The sequence below is a fragment of the Eublepharis macularius genome, chromosome 2 (genome assembly GCF_028583425.1).
Source record: "Eublepharis macularius isolate TG4126 chromosome 2, MPM_Emac_v1.0, whole genome shotgun sequence".
Classification (NCBI taxonomy): domain Eukaryota; kingdom Metazoa; phylum Chordata; class Lepidosauria; order Squamata; family Eublepharidae; genus Eublepharis; species Eublepharis macularius.
Genome location: NC_072791.1, coordinates 157735298 through 157758867, shown reverse-complemented (window position 1 = coordinate 157758867; position 23570 = coordinate 157735298). Strand labels below are relative to the sequence as shown.

The window sequence follows — 23570 nt, the reverse complement described above, 5'->3', positions numbered from 1 at the left end:
ATGGCCACCTGACAGAAATCATGATTTTATGACTCAATATGAATGTATGCAGATTGGGAGAGGGACGGCATGAAGGGATGAGCTAGTGCTTGGCTCTCGTGGCCCTTTCTTAAATGCTCAGGATAATGCTGATCACCACTTTGAGATCAGAAAGGAGTTTTTTTCCAGGCCACTGTAGCCAAGGATCCCAGAGGGTTTTTTTTTTTTTTGTCTTGCTCTGGGCATAGAGCATGGGTCACTGGGGGAGGTGAGGGTAGGGGGATAGTTGTGAATTTCCTGCACTGTGCAGGGAGTTGGACTAGATGCTCCTTGGAGTCCCTTCCAGCTCTATGTTCCTGTGTTTCTAATGCCTGTACACCTGGATGTGTGAGGTAAAACCCTGGTCCGTGGTTTCAGTTGTAAAGTGAACATTCATTGGCTCTTTCCTACAAATAGATGTATTAGTGTACATGCAGGATATACTTGCATTCACCGTAACATGTGAACAAGGCTACTGTGACTGGGATATAACTAAAGAGGATATCCAAGCTGAAATCCTGCATGTGGTGTACAGAATATCAAACTGTTAGGCAGGGTCTGAACCCACCAGCTTAAGATGTATTCCATTCCACTCCTAGCCCCCATCTCACCACATGTAACCATCTTCCTCCCAGTGCTGATGTTCCATGCAACTCCAGAGCTCTTTCTCTTCTGAATAATATTTATACTCCACAGACTACTTTTTAAGAAGCCATTTATTGCTGAGTGTCCCCTTGTAATTCCCAGATGTGCCCTCTGTGGCAAACAAAAGCATTTTATCCTATATATTAGGATGGGCAAGTATACTTTAGTGCACTTCTACAGCTGGATTGTGAGCCAATGTGAAGCTAGTCCATGCAATCTGCACTCTGCCACAGGCTATTATATCACTGAAATCATCAGTTGGACGTTAGATATGCATTAACCGAAGGCCAAACTCCATGTTACAGTGGCCACAGTTTCAACCCGTGGCTTCCAATGTCATTTTAGAGGAAAATTTAGCCATTTAAAAATGCCACGAGGTCCTGGTCCTGGTTGAGTCCACAGCGCAGTGGCACCATATAGTCTTGTCTCCCCCCAACACACACCATTTCAAGGGCTGAAACAGACCGCCCATTTCAGCATCTGAAAATGTGTGTGGAGAAACAAAACAGCCTAGTGCCACCATGCTATGGGCCCCATCAGGATCAGATGCCTGGGCAATTTTTAAATGGCTGTATTTTCTTCCAAAATGGCATCGGTGGCCATGGGTTGAACCTGTGGCTGCTGTAATGTTTAGTCTGGCTGAGTCATACAATATGTACTATAAATGAATGTGGTCATGGGCATAACTGCAATATTCTTGCCTGCATGCATGCTGTTAGAAGTGGGGCCAGTACCCAATTCTCCTGTGTGATCCAGTGCCTGACTGAAAAGATGTGATGCATCCTTCAGCCTTTCCTGCCACATTGGATTGACAAATGGCAGAGCTTAAAATGTGTATCTGTGAAAAAGTGTTTCACATTCAGTCTTGTTTTCCATTGCTGGATGAGATTAAAGGCCACCCAAGCCATGCATTCACCCTCCCATCCACTGCATGCTGTGAGACAGAATCATTCACTCAGTGCTCTCCAGAGGTGAAAGTAAGAAGGTCTGGTCCAGTACAGAGTACCAGTAAGAAACTGGCAGAAATGGTAGCTTCGTGCCCTCTAAGGGTGATGGAACCTGTAAGAAACTGAAGTTACTTTCACCACTGCTACTCTCACAGATCACATCATAAAGTGGAGACCACAATGTGTCACTGTACCATTGAAAATAGGTTACAGTTTCAGAACTGTGGTTCCTAGACATTATTTCACAGCATAAAACGTTTATTCTTACTCTTCCAATTGTTACAATGAATTTTTAAAATTTCTATTCCTGTTACATTGATAATAGTGTAGAAAGTGCTATACAATCCTCAGCTTTAATGACTTAATCAAGTGTGGTAAGGGACACACACGGTCATGCTTTCCATACAGTAATCCAGTGGGGTCTTTATTGATAGAAGTCTGCAACTCAGAGAGAGTGACATTTAAGACCAGCCCATAAGATAATGTTTGAGAACAGAGGCAAATCCAGGATCCTTCTTTCCAAGTCCAGGGAGCTACTCTGCCTTTACAGAATTAAGTTCTATATACTGGCAATACATTACAACATCACTAACATCATAATACATCACTAAATTCACTTTCCTTGGTAAGGCTGCTAAAGTTGTCCCAACAGTTCACAAATGGGAGACAATCTATGCTAATGACAAAAGCCACAACACAACAAAGTTAAGGAAACATCTGAGATCCATTCATTTCAAAGGGGCAAATGTACACAACCACCATGTTCATACAACTCAACAGAATTCGTTCTCACTCAATCTACAGAACGAAATCACATGGGAGTTGCACAAATAGCAGTTGTGCAGGAGCTATAGATGAGAACTTCTCACTAGACTCCATCCAGTTTACCTAATTGTATATGAAACCCTATGCCAAAAATAATAAAAGTTTCAGAACTTCAATTATACAACATCAACTGCTCATAATTTCTATATATCAAGAAATCATTATGTGGTCATGGTTTCTAAATGTACTTTCTGCAAAAAGTGGTTCCATCTCACTGTTTGTAGTAGCTCATCTGTTTTTTTTTTCTTTGCATTGTTTAGATCTGTACTCCTTAAACACTTGTTAAAGTGCCAGTGCAACAGTGTTCAGAGATACAGGTTTTTGATTAGGGAGTTCGTGCTTTTCTCAGCATTTGAAAAATCATTAGCCATGCTGAGACAGTGTTGTTGCTATCATTGCTGGACATCAGAAATTATTATGGCAGTTATGGAATATTGCATTTTAGAAATAAAACTCTCTTTTATTACTCTCAATATTTCCAACACAAAAAAGACACAGTATTTGGAAGTATCATGATACATTTGAAATATTATCTGGAGGAAGCTGCATGTTCCATGTTTCTTCACCAAGCTACATCCCAACAGTTCCACAAAAGCTATATATCTGCTGTTTTGGAAACTAACAACAAAAAAACCCAGAACAAGTAATGGGATGGAAGTTGAACTCTAGATGTACATTTCTTTTCCCATGTATTAATTTGGTAAGACACAGTAACCTTTAAGTAAAATTTGGGAGGGGGGTAGGTGGGTGGCATCAATACACAAAGATCATCTATCTAAATGAGTTTCAAATAGGAAGTTTAGCAGTTCTCGTAGAACCAAATGCAGCTGACTGGAATCTCCAAACAGAAATTAAATAGCACTTCCTCTCTTTCATTCTCCACATTTGTTATAGATAAGTGTAGTCCTTCAGAAGAAGCAGACTTGCAGGCTTGTAAACAAAATGCATCTGCAAGAAAGCAGTACACGTGGATCTTGCTCATTTTACTTGTGGTTTTAGTCCTGTGCTTGGGGCGGGGGGGGAGGGGGTGTATCTTCCTAAGTCTCTTGATCTTTATGATTTCCGTCAGTATTTGTGAGTGCTCTGGGCCTGCCGGGTTTGTAGTGCCTCTGATGGCATGACTTTTGTCTAAGTTATCAAGTTGGAACACTTAACTCACTGATCCTTCTCTCTCCCTTCTGCAACAAGCAAAAATAAATGGAGCATCCTACAAGGGAGAAATGTGTGCGTGCATGCACGTGATTGCATGTGTGTGTGGAACTTCAAGAAAGATATAAGGGCACCAGTTTACATCTGCCAGGTAGACATACTCACAGGTACTCACCTGCTCAGGACCCTGAAAGCAGATCCTGCAGAGAGGGGTCCTCATTCCACTGTCCAAACTGCTCCCCAGGGAATACCGGTCCTCTGTTTTCCCTTTGCAGAAGTCATCTGAGGAGGTGCTGCTCATCATAGACATGGGCTGCTCTCCTTCTCCCCCGGGACTCCCCCACTCTTCTTCCAGAGGGCTGGTTGTCCCCACTCCTCCTCCTCCACCGCCTCCAGTAGTCGGCGCTCTCCAAGGTCCCCTTCGCCCTCCATGCAGCGCAGTCAGTGTGTTGTTATTGGAAGCCTGCAAGCTCAAGACTTGGTCTCCACTGTTCATGGGAGGGAGAGGTGGTGGCGAGGGTGGAGGGGGAGCAGGGGGTCTCCGCAGGAGGAAGACCTTCAGGTCATTGAACAGCATGCGACAACGGCACTTGAGGAGACCCTGGTGGCGCAACATCTGCCTGGGGATCAGCAGTCCGTAGTACCAGTACCATAAAATGATTGCACTAGTTGGTATTAACATGTGCCTTCCCTTCCAGATAGGGTTGGGTAGGGAAAAAGGGCCAGTAGGGGGAGCCCAAAACAAGAGGGCTGTATAGGTTAATTTCAATTTCCCTTTCCTGGCTCCTACCCAATCTCACAGATACATACAGATTAGATCCAGATTAATAACAGAAATGGAATTTGCAGGAAGATCTTTAGGACAGTTCACAGCAACTCCGTTTTTAAACGTTTAACAGCATGAGGTTATCTTAAAAAAACAAAAAAAGTACTGAACTTCTCACCTTCTCCCTTTCACGGCTCCCTTTTTTGAAACAATCAATTCCACAATGTTTTCTTTTTAAAGGATTAAAATTAAATATCAAACGGAATTATCCTTCTACTTCCAACGTGCTGGGGTGATTTAGAGAAACAATGCACTGGAGACTGGTAATAATTGGCAACTCCAAAAAAGGATGGGGGAAGAAGAGGAATTTCAAGTCACCAGAAGGAGTGGAGAGAAAAATAGAGTTGTTTCAACAGTATTTGGCATGTCAAGTATTTCTCCTTATTACTATCTTTTATTTAGTTTGAATGTTTTAAAAATGTGCTTCTGACAGAACAAAAGCACAGCATGTAATTAATAAAATGCAAAATTACTTCTTGTTGCTATTGTCATCATTATTATTAACAGTAATATCAAAATTGAATTCATTGACCAAAAAGATGCACATATTTTGAGGGAGAGGAGAAAACATCCCCCTCAATGTTAAATTATTAGAGTTTACTTGAAATGTTGCTTTACTAAAATATTCTCAGTAAAAATATTGAAAGTCCTGAAAGGAATTAAGTGAGTATTAAATGAGGTTAATTTTCATTCTCATATTCACTGCAATTTGTTCTACCTCTCCAATGCCATGAATTGTCTGGACCACATGCAAGCATTTTTTTTAAAAAAAATGGCATTGGGGAGGGGACGTGGGTTCTTGATTATTCTTCAATTTTCCCTCCTGGATTTTAAAAAAGAAAATCCATCGACATTTGTTCTAAGCCTTTGCATAAAATTGACTAAGGAAACGTGGATCTTACATGATCACGTTTCCTTTCCCCTTTCACAAAATAGGGACGTCATCAAACGCATTGACAGCCTGTACAGACCATTGTGGCTGACGCGGAGGAGAAGGTTCTTTCACCAGATGTAGGAATCTCCTTTTGATGCATAAGGCTCCGGCTTTTCCGCCACTACAACCATCTCCAGTTTCATCTTCCTCTTCTCCCGTCCGCCGCCGCCGCCGCCGCCGCCGCCTCTTTCTCTGACTGTTGTTTTCGCTCAATGGCATTGACCCTCAACCATTGCAAGTCTTTGAAATAAAAGGAAATATGTATATATATGTATATCCTAGCTTACAGAGTTTTCAAAAAGGCTTGCCAGAAAAACGATGCGCCAGATCAAGAGCTAGACGACAAACGGGGTTGTTTTCCTTACAGCTTCCGCGTCTGGGCAGCGTTCGGCTTCTTCCCTTTCATCAGTCTCTCCTCGGCTTTCCCATCCGGCTTTCCGTGATGATGTGGCTGTTGCTACCTCCTTGGGATGCAATGGGAAAGGAGGATAGTTTTGCAGTGCAAATGGGGGTGTTGAGGAAGGGCGGGAGCGAGGGAGGATGGGTGGAACGTGAGTCTTTCTCCTCCTCCTCCTCCTCCTGCTCTATCCTTAAGTAAATAAAGCCAAGACCAAAAAAAATAGGGGAGGGGAGGATAAATTCAGGTTGTTGCCCTGCCTTGGTTCTCTTCGCCTCCAATCCCGACGATCGCTGTCAATAAACCATTTGGGATTGGAGGGAGGGGGCGGAGGAAGGTCTTGCTTACACAGAAAATGTGCCCGGGAAGCTGGCGGCGGGAGCAGCAGGGGTTCGCGGGGGAAGCTGGTCAGAAAGCCGCTGCAGTTTCAGCACCACGAGCCTCCGGACAGCTCCCCTTTCCTGCTTGGCACGTCAGGCTAGAGGGAAACTGACGCAACCAGCACTGGGAGCGGGCGAGTGAGGGGTGGGGAAAGGGAGGGGGGACGGAGAGAGTAAACCCTATAGAACTGCCAGTCGCCTGCTGAGCTCGCTTCCACCCTACACAGCAATAAATTATTAGTTTCTGCAAGTATTATTTTGATGTGGTTATTGTTTCCTGGCGCTTGTAGTTACAGTTTTCTGTGCGTTTGTACAGATGGACGTGGTCAAGCTCTCCTGAGCGTGTGTCCCTTTACGTGTGTGCTTGTGTGTGCAGGCGCGTGGACGTTTGTCTGCCTTTCGTGTTTCAGTGTGAATGTAGAAGACGACGGTAGGTGCGTTTTCCTTTGGAAGGCAAGGCGGAGCCTTTGTGTTTGTATATACGAATGCGCCTCCCGTGTGTATGATACAGATAGTCCCTGTGCAGTTGCTCGTGTGTGCATGCCATTGCTTATCTCTTTTTCTTCAAAAGCCGTATGTCTATTATGTTAGTGTAAGTGGCTTATGTGTGAGAGAATGAGAAGCGTGTTCTGTTTTCAATGTGTGGTTTTGGAGAATTGTGGGTATTAGAATTGCTCACTTGCCTGCATCCCGTTTGATGTGCCTAAGAACATCTGGTATATCTTTGCAGCTAGCCTTCATTATTTTACAAGTTTTTGTGTTAATTTTATAAGGATGTCTTCTGGAAGTTTTAAGGGTATCAATACTGATGTGCAAAACGAAGTGTCAAAGGAATGTCTCTAAAACTGGGTGTGGTTTTGTATGTTTGCTTTGGGAAGGGGTAAAAGCTGGAACATGCTGGAAGAGGCCAGAACGGGACTTAAACAAATAGGGATAACAGAAAAAAGAGCAGGATGTGTTAAAAACACCGGAGAACAATATTTTAGAAATGAAAACATGAAACTATCATGCTTTTATTAACCCTTGCCCTGCCACAATGCTCCTGGAACACCGCGGAACAAGCCAGAATGAGCACAAAAGAAATGCTAGTATCATAAAAAATAACGGGAAAGGGTAAAAGCCGGAACAGGCATTAAACAAATACTAGTACCACAAAAAACAGTGGGCTGTATTAAAGACACACCAGAACAATTTTTAGCAATGAAAACTCTGAACTGGCATGCTTTTATTAACCCTTTCCATGCCAAAATGCTCCCGGAAGAGCAAAAAACATGCCGGAACAAGCACTAAAGAAATGCCAGTAGCACAAAAAACAGTGGGAAGCATTACAGACACTGCTGAATAAGATTTTAGAAATGAAAATACTGAAGTGGCATGCTTTGATTAACCCTTTAACTGCAAAAATGCTCCCAAAACAGCACAAAACAGGCCGGAACAGGCACAAAAGAAATGCCGTTACCACTAAAAACAGTGGGATGTGTTAAAGACACTCCAAAACAATATTTTATAAATGAAAACAATGAACTGGCACACTTTTATTAACCCTTTCCCTGCTAAAAAGCTCCCAGAGGAGCACAGAACAGGCTAGAAGGACACTAAAGAAAACCCAGTACCACAAAAAAAACAGTGGGAAACATTACAGACACTGCAGAACAAGATTTTAGAAGTGTAAATACTGAAGTGGCATGCTTTTATTAACCTGTTCGCTCCCAAAGTGGTCCCAGAACACCATGGAATGGGCTGGAATGGACACTAAAGAAATGCTAGTACCAGAAGAAAGAGTGGGAAGCTTTAAAGACACCAGGGAACAATATTTTTGAAAGGAAAACATGAAAATATCATGCTTTTATTAACCCTTTCCCTGCCAAAATCTCCCAGAACACCACGAAACAGGCCGGTATGAGCACTAAATAAATGCTAGTACATTCTAGAAATATCACGTGTACCCTTGTTCGCAGAAAAATCTTGAACTAAACATGGAGGTTGCAATCCATCTAAACTAGCCATCAAGTCTTCCACTTGCTCAGACATTGCACAAATACTGTTTGATATATGGGGTAGCCAGTTTCCATAGAAAGGTTCGGATGAGCTATGGGTGAGTTCTGGAATGGAGTTGCCAGATTATTCCGGAGGGAAGAACAATAGAGAATGTGATCAGAACAGCAGGCAGCAGGGTTTTCTGCAGTGGCTTGGGGCTTTAAGTGCACCCAGACCAGGTATTCAAACCCCTCCTCATTGTCTAAAGTTAGCCTGGGGCTTAAAACATGGCTTCAAGCCAATACCAGTCGCCTGGCTGGAGGCTCCAACTAACAATCAAAAAGACATGTCCTATGAATATATATAATCAACCAAACAAAGGAAACTGCTTCCCCATAGACCAATTCAGTCAGTGGTCAAAATGAAGGTGAGTGCAATAATGATGGAAAGGGTGTGTGTGTGAACATTGAATAGTGGATGAATGTGAACAAAGTTTGGTGACACGTCGGTTAGAAAGCTGCATGAAGCATTGGTATTTGGAGAGGGATTTGACTGAAGTGTCCTACACTGGTCCTCTGATTTGGAGACTGCATCCCAGTTTGTCTTTCTGTACTTATCAGTGCCTTTTGATATTGTTGAAAATACTATCCTGTCACAGGACAGCATTCTTATTTGCCAACAATGTAACCTGGAACCAGGTAGTTGGGCTTTATGGAAATGTATATCACAAAGGCAGCTTTGTCTGCCACACAGGCACAAAGATAGAGGTAGATGACTTGCTCAAATCGGGTCATCTTCACTCACTGCTTTGCAAACTGTAGGTCGAACCCAGGGCAGCCATGGTGGAATTTAGAGCTCTAAAGGCAAGGTTTGGAATCACCCTCCTCACCCCATAGTATCTGAACCATGGTGGAACCTAGGGAAAAAGGTTGTCCTACAGATATGAGGGGCCAAGTCCATGTGATAGTCAAAACCTTGAACTGAGCCTGGTAACTGATGGGTAACTAGTGGAGAGACTGCAGAATGGGAGTAATACGTGTGCTTTGCCTAGCTCCCAGTAGTAAATGAGATGCAGTGATCTGCAGCAGCTAGTCTCTCCTAAATAGAGTGCATTACCATAGTTTAGTCTTGATGTTACCGTAGCATGAATCCAGGTGGCCAAATCAGTTGTCTCAAGATAGGCTGTGTTAAGACCTGTAAAAGGTGAATCTGATCGATAGGCCTGTTCAAATTCATATACTTTTGACACATGGCTAAGAAGTAAGCGTGTTGCAAAAGATTTCATAATAACCTTATGAAAGGTTGAACTTTTATTTGGATATTTCACAACAACCTTTGTTTGAAGGCAGATGTTTTGCCAAACCCACTGGCAATAGTTGAGGTCCAAGTCAGTGTGACCTTGCAAAGAAAAGAAGCTTGGACCATAGTTTTATGGGGCAAGAAGAGTCTTGACCACAGTAGAGTGGTTTGGATTCTTGGCAGTTCAAAAATGTCAGACATGGTTTATGATTTCTTCCTGAGAGATGAGTTTTCAGAATAACAAAAGTTTACAGAAAGTTAATGACAGTCTTTCTGAAACACAGACACAGACCCTCATTTTAAAGATTCAAAGTGGGGTAACAAGAAGACACCCTTACCTAATTCAATGACTGAGATTGAGGGGAAGGCTAGAGGAGACAATTTTTAGCAGCTCATTTCTTCCTTCCGCAGCCACGACCCAGGGATTCCGGCCCGCGTCCAGCGGGCAGGGCCCCGGGGAGCGGCAACTCGTCTTTGACTCTTTGTCTTTGTCGGGGATGGGGATTTTTTTTTTTAGAAAAATTCATTTTTGGCAAACTTTTCTACATACAAAACTTAAAACTTTTGTGGTATAAAGTTGGTTATAAAACTGTAAAAATGTCATAAAATTGTAAGTTCATAAACATTCCAACTTGAATAAATATATAGATAATTCAAACAGTATAGCTTCTATAATCATTCATATTAACCATAACTATTAAATGTAAGTTTTAAACACTACTATTTAACATCAAGTTAAAAGTATTAAGTAAGATACTCAATGGGGATGGGAATAAGGATGGGTTGAAGGTTTTACCTTAAATCCTGAGCAGCTTAAAATCTTCAAGTGAGAACTGAAAACAGCTTTCTCTGTTTTAGAGAAACTGTTTATCAATACAAAATAAATGGGACGGACCATTTTGTTGCACTCTTCCAACCAAGAGAGAGACTCTTCCTAAGAGTTTGATGATTTCTTTCATTAACAAACACTAGTCTTTTTCATTAAGTGAGGTATCAAAATATAAATGCTTATTTAAATAAAATGTACAAAATTAGAACAGATAAACAAACAAGAATTATGTTTCCCAACATTTCTTAACAAAATCTAAGCCAGTCAGATTAACTATGAAATGCATTCAAGTTCCCATAGCAAACATTACAAGGGTAAGTTTCCTACCTAGATCTTCATGAGATTTCTTTCAGCCAAAACCCTGATCTGCTATGTGCGTTAGCATTTTTATGTTATCTTCTACAGAAATCTAAGCTCTTTTTCATGTGATAATATAGATAAATATCAAACCAATCATAATTTAATTATTCCTATTTCCAATCATGTGACATTCTACCTAGCCAAAAGTGACACTATGTCCAGCTGCAAGATAAGAAATATGAATCAGGAAAAATGACAGGAAAAGGTACATGACCAGCTCATCCTTGGTCCCTTCTAACAATTACAGAACATTTATCTGATACTGTTCACTATTTTTCATTGGCAAAGGGGCACCTGTTATACAACATACTAGGGGGAGGGGGAAGCTACAATAAAGTTCATATAGAGTTATTTAGAATGCATATGTATCACTAAGTTTGTGTTCTAAACCATACTCAGCATTCTACTGGTTTGAATCCCACTACTGCCATGAGCTCAGTAGGTGGCCTTAGGTAAGCCACTCCTTTCAGCCCCAGCTCCCCAGCTGCATTGTGGGGATAAGAACAATACTAACTTGTTCACCACTCTGGATGAGACACTAATATGTCTAGAAGAGCAGTATATAAGCGCAGTTATTATTATTATTTATTTTTCCATGACACCATCCCTTGACCTGTGAACTTAAGGATTTTGATAAATATGAAAGTGATACAAAATATAAATGCATTGCATAATGTTTGAGTATACATATACAAATACAAACTTTAAATTTTTTATTAGATAATACTGCAAAGCATGATTACTGAGAAAGCTGCTTTCAATGTAGAGAGTTGCTTGTAGATCAAAACAATCTGGTGAGCTGTCTTCATGCAGAGTGTGCTTGATTCCCTTGGCTTTCAATTCTGCTTTCATTCAGCATGGGTGAATCAATGTCAGCGGTAAACATTTGTATCACTCCCCTCTGAATGACCTTTTAAATTTCTTATGTATTGATCTATTGGCATCTTCAAAACCCATTAGTAACAGACTATACATCCTTCTCTTCTATCCATAATATATTCACAAGGATTGATTATATTGATTATACACAAGGATTGATTATATATTCTGCCAGGCATTTGGTGGGGGCTAGGCTGTCCTCTTTCTGGCCATACCACTGAAGACTGTCCATCACCCATGCAGTAGCTCATAAAACGTGACACATACTTATATCCGCCATCTGAGAAATTTTATTGCATTGTTAATGTTTTTAAATGTTTATTTATAATATTTTTATTGTTTTAAACTGTATGTCATAAATTGTTTGTTGTTACACCGCCCTGAGCCCGTCCGACGGGGAGGGCAGTCTAGAAATGTAATAAAAAATTATCTCCTAAATTAGTCAAACTCTTACATCAAGCATTGGTGACAAATTGTGGACATGCTTGTACAGGATGTACAGACAACAAATGACATCAACCAAACTCAAACAAATTGGAACCTAAATAAATCATTTTTATTTAACAAACTAATTTCTTCTGAAGTCTCTTTCAAAATTAAACAATGTTTAGAAACAAATACACTGTGTGGTGTTCCTCAAATCCATGTGTAGGATGCTATGGAAGTGGTGATTAGAGGGAAATTAATCTTCATTGCCTCCTGTCATGAAAAGCAAAAAGAAAAATTAGAAATGAAACGATATCCAGAATAAGAAAACTAGAAGACAAACACAAAAATACTTGTATCAAAAGAGTATATAAACAACTCCTAATAGAAAAAAATCCTGGAAAATTTAGAGATTTCTCAAATTCAGGAACACCTACTTTATAGTAAACAAAATTATTGGATGTGATCACCCAAATCTATAAACTTACTTGCTTGAAAAGGAAAGGAAAAAACCTCCTCACATTCTATACAAGCTATTAAAGGTGCCCAAAAACTAATTCTGAAAAATTAGCCAATGTATTTACTGAATACTACCAAGCCCTTTTTACATCAGATAATCCTGACACTTATCATATTTTAAATTATTTATCACCACAGGAAACTATTTGAAAAAAATGTCACAAGAACATAAATAATATCTGGACCAACCAATCACAACACAAGAAGTTAGAGTCACCATCAAATCCTTGAAAAAATAACAAAGCTCCAGGCAGGGATGGATTCCCTACCAAATTTTACAAAAAAATGCATTCACCTACTTTCAACTCCACTAACTGCCACGTGCGACTCTGTCATGATAGGAGGTAGCATCCCTCTATCTTGGTCAGAGGCTGAAATAGTAGTTATTCCAATAAAGGACAAAGATATTACAAATACTAAATCTTATTGACCAATACCCACACTGAATCAAGACCAAAAGATCTTTACAAGCATACTTGCCAAAAGATTGTCTAAATTTAAACAACCAACTACATTCACCTTGACCAGACTGGCTTTATGCCAATAGGGAGTCTTATTGACAATACATGTAAAACTTTAACTATAATTTCTGTGAAGCATACAAATCCCCTGCATTACTTCTGGTCTTTGATATAGAGAAGGCATTTGATGAAGTGGCAATACCACATCTAAAACTTTTACTTCAAAAAATGGGTTTTAGTGACCAATTCTAAAATGCTATTAATGCTGTTTATCTTTTTCCAAAAGCTATAGTTAGGACTAACAAGATACATTTGACAGATATCCATCTAGCAAGGGGAACTAGACAAGGCTGTCCTCTTTCCTCATTTCTGTTTGCTGTAACTATAGACAGGGCCGGTGCTACCATTACACCAACTAGGTGGCCACCTAGGGCGCAGACTTCAGCAGGACAGAGAACTGACCTGAGGGACACAGTTTTAAACAGATTACTTTCATGAAAAAATGCAACTGACAATTAATATTTTTTATTTTAAGAAAAATACAACAGTGCTATGGAATATAATTAATTATAAAAATTGTCTATATATTTCTATCACTTGCAAAAGTCCCATTGGCACCAGCCACTATAGTCTGCCTCAGCAGACTAATGGGCAGGCAGCAGTGGGGGAGAAAACCTCTTGAGCACCCCCCCCCCAAATGGTCCTGTCAACAGACATCAAGCAGCTCTAAAGCTCACCCTAACACTTTTAACAAGACATTTCCCAATAAGTAAAACAAATATGAGAAACCTGTACCTGGAGATTGCAGAAATGGCAAAACTAACAGAGTTGCTGAGGGATAAAACGACAGCCAACTTTGGGAAGACTTGGAAACCTTTCATGGACTTTCTGTATGTAAAAGCGAAGTTAGAGTTAATGATTTGCCGATTCAAAAATTAGATTTGTAAGGCAGGCAATAAATAGTAGGCTGACATATGGAAAAAATGCAGATATCTTCACAGTAAAGTCAAAGTTATATACTTAGTAAAGATATGGGTATTACGGAAGAGTTACTGATTATGCGATGAGTTTAAAGAAATTTTGTAAAATGTCCAAAATGGTATGTCTCCCTCGATGCTCTTTTTCAGTCATTCTTTTTTGTTTTTCATGTTTATGTTCTTGTTTCTTCATGTGAATTTTTGCTTGTCATCTGTGGTAACAAAATAAAAATTATATATAAAGAGAAACCTATACCATAAATGGGCCAGTTGAAGTAATTATTAAGGTGAAAAAGATGCCAGTGATTCGTGTATATTTTTCTTTGAGTGTCAGCAGTATAGTATGGCTTTGGATAGGCAATATGAGATCATTAACTCTCAAAAAAGGCAAACTTTATGAGTTATATCATCCTGATTTGAGATAATGTTGCCAATCATTGCTGCATCTCAAAATAGTCTAGGAGACTCGAAGTTATCTCAGAAGCCTCAATCAACTTGAGAGGAACAATCCTTACTGAAACTACTCCTTTTTAGCGCTCCAGAGAGCCAGCTAAAAAGAAAGCAAATAAAGTAACTGCAGACAAAAGCCTGTCCTTTTCAAGTACGACAATGGTTTCTCTCATTGTCTCACAGCAAACATGAGAAGGGGGTGGGGAGTAGAAGACACTCTGTTGTGCCAGCCAGGAAAAAAGGCAGGGATATAGCTTCCAATGCTATAAAGAGAAACTTTTCAGCAACTTGAGGAAGCAAAGCAAGAAGGGAGAAGGAAAACAAAGAAAAACAGGTGGGAAACTGCCTCCAGACCTAAGAAAAGAAACCACTTCATACAGCAAACTGTATCCAAGCAACACCAACAGGATAGGCAGAGAGGAAAACACTAAAATCTTCACAGCTATTCTGCTGTGTCTAGAAATAAATGAGCAGAAAGTCAGCTTCATGGCTGCAATAAACGGGAGGAAAGTAGGGAAATTCTGCTGTAGCAATGCGCAGAGCATACTTGCTGAAGAGGAACAAGTGCAGGGAAAAATACCTCTGCACTAAGAACCTTGCAACTGTTCCCATACCTTTCCCTAAAGCTATATGAATGCCCTACTTACAAGTCAGCAATAACAACCCCTGGAGCTCAGCAACTATGGCTCTAGTATATGGTCTCAGCCACAAGCTAAATTAATAAGCAGGGGAAGAGGCAGCAGAAGGCATACTAATACTCAGGATATAATTGTGGTAAAGTTTTCAAGGATCCTCCAATCCATTAGTTGATCTGTTCCACCAGCAGCAAAGCCTGGAGTTAAGGGTCATATGACATGGGTAGATATACTACTACAACCTCACTATTGCTCATACCATGTTTGGCTAGCTTCATTCCCACACAACATGCTCTACCCTAAACTGAACTGTCTCCTTGTCTTGGACTAAGCGGGTTTGTGCTAACTACAGTCCTGACTTAATGCTGGACTGATCTTCAACTAACTTAGGAAATATAGTCATTTTTCTAGGGATCTACGGCTGATAAAAAAAAAAACTATCTGGATCTCAGTTCTGCAAATGAAAGGCAGAAAGAAGCAAGCAAAGCAAGAGGGATTCTTCCTGAAATACCTTTGTAGACAGAAAGCAATTAAAGAACAAGAATATGCCTATACCTTGAAACTACCCCTGAGGAAGTAGTATGCAGTTCTCCTACTACAAATGATATAAATTCTAAGAAAGAAGTTTCACAATTTGGAGCTATTTCATTAAAGCACACAGAGGAAAAGGGGGTTTCAAGGAAAGTGAGAGTACTGTGTGGACTGGGACCAGTGTATCTACGGGACCGTCTCTCCCTATATATTCCCCAGAGGACACTCCGATCAGGGGACAAACAGCTGTTGGTGGTCCCTGGCCCCAAGGAGGCCTGCTAGCCTTGACTAGAGCCAGGGCCTTTTTGTTCCTAGCTCCCACCTGGTGGAATGCTCTGTCTGCTGAAATCAGGGCCCAGCAGGACCTTCTATCTTTTTGCTGGGCCTGCAAGACAGAGTTGTTCTGCCAGGCATATGGCTGAGGCTGGGCTTCAGCCAACCTGGAAAAAAGTAGTGTATAAATCTTCACCCTCCCTGTGAAGGCTGCCTACCATCCTGTTTTAAATGTGTTGTTTTTAATGAACATGAATTTTTAATTTTATTTTTAATATGTTGTTATCCGCCCTGAGCCTGCTCACGGGGAGGGTGGCATACAAATTTGAAATAAATAAATAAAATAAAAACTGCGCAAAAAAAGGAGGGCATTGTGCCCTAGGAGAGACTTAACAGACAATATATATATATAATTTTAAACGTATCATTCTGCACACAACAACACACTGAAGCTTTTTTATCCTTGGATATGGAAAAGGCATTTGATTCTCTTGAAAAGTCATATTTACATAAAACAGATGGGATTTGGAAATAACTTCCTTCAAATAATTACAACAATCCCTCCACAGAAGTAAAAATCAATGGAGCAACATCAGAAAAAAATATCCCTCCACAGAGGAATTTGGCAAGGATGTCCTCTTTCCCCAGTACTATTTGCTATCGCTGTGGAACCGTTGACAATAGCAATAAAAGAAAACAATCAGATACAAGGAATAACAATTGATTCAAACGCTGATAAATTAAGCATGTTCGCAGATGACAAGCTGTTATATATTTCAAGACCTGCATTATCCTTTCCCTACCTCAAGAAAGCCCAGATTTCAGGATTAGAAGTTAATTGGACTAAATCACAGATTCTGCCTATAAATTTTACAATTTATACTGAAACTCAGGTTCATCAACAATATAATTTCCAATTATCACCATCACACTTATCATATTTAGACTTCCGGTTTGGGATCATGGTGGTCTGACACAGCTCTAAGAGCAGAGCTGTCCGAGCCGCTGTTTGTGAGGGCCAGCGGGGTGCCAGATCGCCTGGGGTCCCCTGTTCTCAGGCGGAGAACAGGCATGAACGCTCAAGATCCAGAGGGTGCGTTGATCTCGGCTGAGGGGGGAGATCTGCGCAACGGTCCCCCACCCAGCCTTGAGGTCCCGCCCAAAGAAGGATGGCAAAGATCTCTGCAGTGGCTCTGGAGTCATTGAATTGGCATAGGATCACTGTACCCAAGCTTCAGTAACTAATTTGGACTAATTTGGAATAATTTGAGTACTGAAACAGCAATTACAACCCGCAAATAGAACTATTAAGGTAAAGATTGCTCTCTCTCTTTCCGAGAAGAAATTTGGTAAGAAGAATTGAATTAATTTGGAAGATAAGGATTGCTAAGTGTTAAGGACATATTGGCTAAGCTCCGGTAAAGTGACTGAGTCAAAAAGAATTTATTTGGAAGAATTAGAGCGAAGAAAGTAATTGTTTACATACCTGCGGTCTAAGAGAGATAGTGAACTGTGGGAAACCTGAAAAAACGCGAGAACCGCTGCATGGTTGTGACGGAGCAGGAAGTGCGTCAAAGCAATAGAGTAACAGGCTGGAAGCGGCGGTTAAGGGAAACCCGGAAAAGGAAGAGCGCCATTTTGAAAAAGCGAAAGGGCAAGACCTCAATTTAAGTGGAAGTGGGACATCTTGGAGAAGGTTAAGGGCAGAAGCTTTGAGTTAAAATCATAGAGAAAAGACGCCCGCCATTTTGGAAACCAGAATTGTTTAATTGGAGAAGAATCTGTTTTAAATAAAGGACTTAATTTTAAAAATAATAAATTACCTACGCCATGGAGTTGCGGAAGAGAGCGGACTCGTGGGAGTGAGGTAAAGCCAGCCCCACGATGTCGAAGAAGGAGTGGCAGTCGGCGTTGGAGAGTTTGGACAAGAATGGCGGATGGAAATGAGATTAAAGATATGATAAGAGACATGGCGAAAGACTTTAAAGAGACACTTAAATCAGAGGTGGCGGAAGTAACCAAGAGTATTGATGAGGTCAAGAAGGAGTTACAAATGATGCACTTGAAAGTGAAGGTAATGGAGGATGAAGTGGATAAATTGTCTGTTTCTTTCAAGACAGAAACTAAGGGTTTGCAAGGAAGAATGGCCGTGATGGAATGTAAATACATGGGAAGACAACTTAGATTTTGCGGGGTCCCAGAAGCAGAGGGAAAATCAGCCCAAGAGCAGATATCAGAAATACTTGCAGAATTTTTGGACAAAGAAGTGGAAGAAGTTATGGTTTTACTGGATGTGGCGTACAGAATTAACTCAAAATATGCAGCTCAAAAAAATTTACCAAGAGATATGATAGTGCAATTCACAACGAAAAGAACAAGAGAAGATATTGTGAGTAAACAGTTTCAAAACCCTCTGGAAATTGCTGGAAAAAGAGTACGAATAATGAAAGAGCTACCTAGAGGAGTTTTGTTGGAGAGGAAGAAATACAGAGAATTGGTTCAAATGTTGAAGGATTTGAATATCAGATACAGATGGGAAATACCAGAGGGTTTGAGTTTTGAATTTCAAGGAGCCAAAAAAACAATCAGGTCTAGTCAAGAGATGGAGAGGTTTTTTATGGACAATGAAAAAGACTTACCTAAAAGATCTAGAATATGACCATGGAGTGCAAAATTATATCTTGGAATGTAAATGGACTTAATTCACCTTTCAAACGTAAAACTATTTTCCATTGGCTATCTAAACAGCACTGTAATATAATTTATCTACAAGAGAATCATATTAAGAAACAAGATGTAAAATATTTGAAAAATGCCAAATTGGGAAGGGAATTTGCAGCTTCACCGAAGCGGAAAAAAAGAGGAGTAGTTTTGTACATTAAAGATGAGCTGCAACCTAAAATGATATTTAACGATGTGGAAGGAAGATATATAGCTGTGAAAATTATCTGGAATTCGGAAAAGATTTTGCTGATTGGAATTTATGTACCAAATGGAGCTAAGGATAATTTTTTTAAGGACTTACAGAAACAACTGGATGGGCTAACATACTCACAAATAATTTTGGCAGGTGACTTCAACGGAGTTACGGCTTTAGATGTGGACAAGAAAACAAAGGGTGCACAAAAGAAAAGAGGATTATTGCCAAAATCCTTCTTTGAAATGAAGGATCAGGAGCACTTGGAAGATACTTGAAGAAATAATCCTAAAGTAAAGCAGTACATGTACTTTTCGTCGAGACATTCGACATTATCAAGAATTGATATGATCTGGGCCTCTAAGGACTTGGTTGTATGGACAAAAGATGTGGAGATAATGCCAAAAGTAGGCTCAGATCATAATCCAATTATGTGGAAGTTTGGAAAAGGCACCAAAAGACGAAGATGGAGAATAAATGAGGATCTGCTGCAACAAAAGGACAATTTAGAATTGCTACAGAGGGAGACCAAATTCTTTATACAGTATAATTTGAACAATACCGTTCCAACTCACAAAGTTTGGGACACTTATAAGGCAGTTATTAGAGGAGTATTGATGGATTTAAATGCAAGGGATAAAAAGAAAAAAGAGGAGAAAAATTTAGAAATTGTGGAGAATATAAGAATTAAGGAGATACAACTGAAGAAAAGACCAGGGAAAAAGAAATTATTTCAAGAAATTAAAATTTTGCAAGAACAATTGAAAGCAATGGAGAATAAAGAGCTGGAATGGGAACTGAAGAAATTGAATCAAAAGTCGTTCGAAGGAGCAAACAAACCTGGGAAATATTTGACGTGGCAGTTGAAAAAGAAAAAAGAGAAAAAGGTGATAACTATGATTCAAGAAAATGGAACGACATTGACCGATCAAACAGCGATTAGTAGAGCATTCTTTAAATTTTATGCAAAATTGTATCAAAGGAAAGAAGTAAATTTGGATGCTATTGAGCAATATTTAGACAAAGTTAATTTACCATCGATATCAGAGAATTGGAAGGAAAAGCTGAATGCAGAAATTACGGAGACAGAGATCCTTTTCGCACTTACGGTTTAAACCGCCATTTATGAGCATTCGCCCCGATCGCAGTGGCTTCGGCATTGCACCTGTTCATTTCACACTGTCCACTGCAATTTCAATTTGGTGTCTGTGCTTCATTTCAAAACCTCGGTGCAATTTTGGGCTTTTGGGGCCTTGCAATTCACGTCACACTTTTTAAAAAAAGATTGAGCATGCGTAGTAACGTTGCAATGTTGGAACCCTTCCCCCCTTTTTGCTGATTGGGTTGTCCCCTGCCCACTGGAGAGGCAATTGGTGGCAGAGTTCTGGGGGAAAACATGTACCACTCATTTTTTAAAATCAAGCCAGGAAAGGGTTAAAATGCTGCCGATTAATCTCCTCCCAGGAAGCAGAGGCTTGTTTCCAAAGGGCTGTGCAAAATGCTTGGGCTTTTTCCTCCTCTTTGGCAAAGTCTGAAACATGCCTGGGAGGGAGGGAAAAGCAGCCATTTAATCTTTTCCTGGCTTTTAAAGCCAGGAAGAAAGTGCAGGAACATTACAACGTTGCAACCCATTCTTGTCTTAAAAAAAAAGAAAAAGTGTGTGCATACCCTAAGGGAGGAAGGAGAAAGCAGCTATTTAACACTTTCCTTGATTTTAAAGCTAGCAGGGAATTAGCAGCAAGCTTAGAAATCATTCCTGGCTTTTGGAAAAAAAAAACAGCATGCATACGGAAGGAAACCAACGAAGAAGCAGCCTTATGACCCTCAGCTCGCTTTACTAAAAAAAATGGTGGACAAGGAGTTCAGAGAGCTGAGGAGGGTGGGAGTGGTTAATTCTGCACAAACCAATCAGCTCCCAGGGGAAAGGAGAGGGGGGGGGATAAGCAAAAAGGAGGCAAAAGTGTTCACATTAGCAAAATGTGGGCCAGCTGCCAGTCGGCAGCGAACTTAAAAAAACATCGGGGTATGTCCGCAGGGGGAAAAATCGGGGATACAGCGGACAAAAAGCGGGACTGCATCCCATGACTGCTTTTAAGTGTGAAAACCTTGCAAATATGGGATGTGGAACAGGTACAAACGCGCTCTAAAAACCGAGTGCGAAATGTACCAGAGATAAGAGAAGCCATTCAGTTGACTAAATTAGGCAAGGCACCAGGTCTAGATGGAATCACGGCAAGATTCTATAAATCATTGGTAGATGAGTTGGTACCTTTTTTGAAGATGGTAATGAATGAAATTTTAAGAGGACAAAAGGTTCCAGAGTCTTGGAATGAGGCCAAGAATGTGCCGTTTTTTCAACCACTACACTACCTTGTATCTAAGATTTAATATGGAACAAACAAAACTCTCAACCATCTTCTATTAAGCAAAATGTCTCTCTCACAGCAATTTTAAAAACATGGGACCTTTATAGAAACAAACTCACCCCTGAAATTCCTGGATTCTCTTTTTCATCACAAAGCTGGTTTCCTCCTGGTCAAATTTCAGCTTTCAGTAAAAACTGAAACCATATAAAATAACTCACTTGGTGGATATTGCTTCAAAAAAAAGAGGGATCTTAGACAAATCAGTGTTAGAAAACTCTCCACAATATCCCATGGAATACCTACCTCCTACTTAACCATATGGCCTCTCACATAAACTTAAAGAAAATCGTGAACAGCCCAAAACCAGAATTTGAATTACTATTAGACAATATGAGATCTACTCGAAAAGGCCTAATTTCAAAAGTACACAATATCCTTCTTCACTTTTTAAAACCCCAGATCCTAAGCTTCCAAAAAAGTGGTATCAAGATAGTGACACACCAACAGTTGAACAATGAAACAAAATATGGTCTTCAAGTTTATTTAATTCCCCAATAATTAACATCAAACTTCCAATGCCACACAGCAGTTCCTGAGACAGGAAGGCATAGAACACAGTGGCCTACTTTCCTGAACAAAATGAAATAGCAGAGAGAAAGAACAGGACACTACTAGACATGGTGAGATGTATGTTGTGTGATGCTCAACTACCAAAACAATTTTGGTGAGAAGTAGTCATCATGACTGCCAACAAACGCTACTGAAGCCACACCATTTGAACTTTGGTAGGTGTCAGGTCTGTTGCCTACAGTCCCTCCATCTTCGAACACTTTGCAATTCTTCCCTGTGTGTGTGTGTGTGTGTGTGTAACTTTTCACATAAGCTCATATCTGACTCCTGGGAAGGCAGCACTCTTATCTCGGATGGCTCACCACAGTGGCCTTGGGACGGTTCAGTCCAACTCTCCCACTGACTATGCCCAGCTGGTTGGGCACTGAGGGTGGAGGGCTTACAGGGAGGGACTGGAACTTTGTAGCAAGCATTCCATACTTCATTCTCAACAAGAGTTCTGTGTACAGCCAGATGCTTTAAATTGCTTCTGTGTAACCTATGGACATATATACGCTTTAGTTATGATTTCTCAATAAAAACCCTTGACTCAAGAGAGCTTGGATTTTTTGCTGCAAGGGGGGAAGTCAGCTTCAACATATCTTGTTTTCCATAGACTGACAGTAGGGCTATGTACCAAGTGTGAAACATCTGAGAGTCTTGGAAGCATGGCCTACTCCTACATTACAAAGGAGAAGAGAGGCAAACTAGATGACAGAGCATCACAAGGAATTCTTGTTGGATACTCAGCACAAAACAAAGGATACAGGTTCTATGATCCACAAACCAGAAGAACCATTGTAAGCAGAGCTGTATACTTCAATGAAAGTGAGATGGCTATACCTGAAAAGGAGGAGGGGGGAACCACTGAAGAGAACAGCCAAATCACATATCCTGATTCAGGTGAAGAACCAGGAGACTCTGTGATACACATCACTGGTACACCAAGTGCAGATCTAGTACCAGATGCTTCACTACTGGGGACACCTGGCCCAAGAGAGGGCCAAAGTCCAGAGACACTTGTCCCACAGGAGGAAGTGTTCAGAAACATCTGACTAACTAGAGGCACAGAGCGCAGAGGTGTTACCAAGGCAATAAGCACATTCAACCAAAGGTATTCCAGCTCTGTGACTGACCTACCTCGCAAGAACAGCAGAAATACCTGAACCTACTTCATGGGATGAATTATCCCAGCTACCACCAGAAGAAGGTGAGAAATGGAGAAAAGCAGAGGGCGTGGCATCGGTGTCAAAGAGAATGATCGCACATTGAAAGAGCTCCGTCTCTCCCATGCCTGAAATTTAAAATTTATGTTGGAAAAGTAAATTAAAAAAATTTACCCTTCCAACATAAATATACACTAAGAGAGGAATGGGAGAGTGATCCGAAAGGCAGATTCATATTTATTAAAGGCACAATAGAAAACCAAACTTACACATTTGGCTCAATTTATGCCCCAAACCAAGAACAGGAGCGACAGCCTAATGAAATTCTAAAATGTACAAGGTTCATTAGAATAAATATGTATCACTAAGTGTAATGTGCTCTAAACCATATTTTCATGACAAACCTGCAGAAACAGCAGCAACATAATCTAAGAGTATAACAGAGAGCAACAAATAGAAACAGAAGGATGAAACCTGGTCCTGCTCACCAGGTTGGAGGCAAGTTCTGATGACAACAGAGCCAACAACAAAGATTCTCAGGTCAAACTCCGTGGTCAAGTAACAGATTCTAAAATCAAAGACTGTGTCCTTCCGAGGCTCTGGCAGCCTGAACCTACAAGCTCAACAACAGCCAGGTCCAGAATACCACGATTGTGACTAGCTAATCCCACACTGGCTGCAGCCTTATAAAGGGAGTTTCCCCTACAGGTGAGGCTGGGTTCATTAAGCTTCTTTCTCCAAGCTGACTCAGCTCGCCTTCTCATGAGGAGTAGAT

General features: G+C 40.5%; 1 protein-coding gene across 1 annotated transcript in view; it reads right to left on the bottom strand.

Annotated features, from left to right (window-relative positions):
* MARCHF4 (membrane associated ring-CH-type finger 4) overlaps positions 1–4266 on the bottom strand; it is a 208010-nt gene extending 203744 nt beyond the window's left edge. Inside the window, exon 1 of the mRNA XM_054972471.1 lies at positions 3760–4266. Coding sequence (XP_054828446.1) covers positions 3760–4266 — 507 coding nt within the window. The remainder of the gene's footprint in view (positions 1–3759) is intronic.
* Between the last annotated feature and the right edge of the window lie 19304 nt (positions 4267–23570).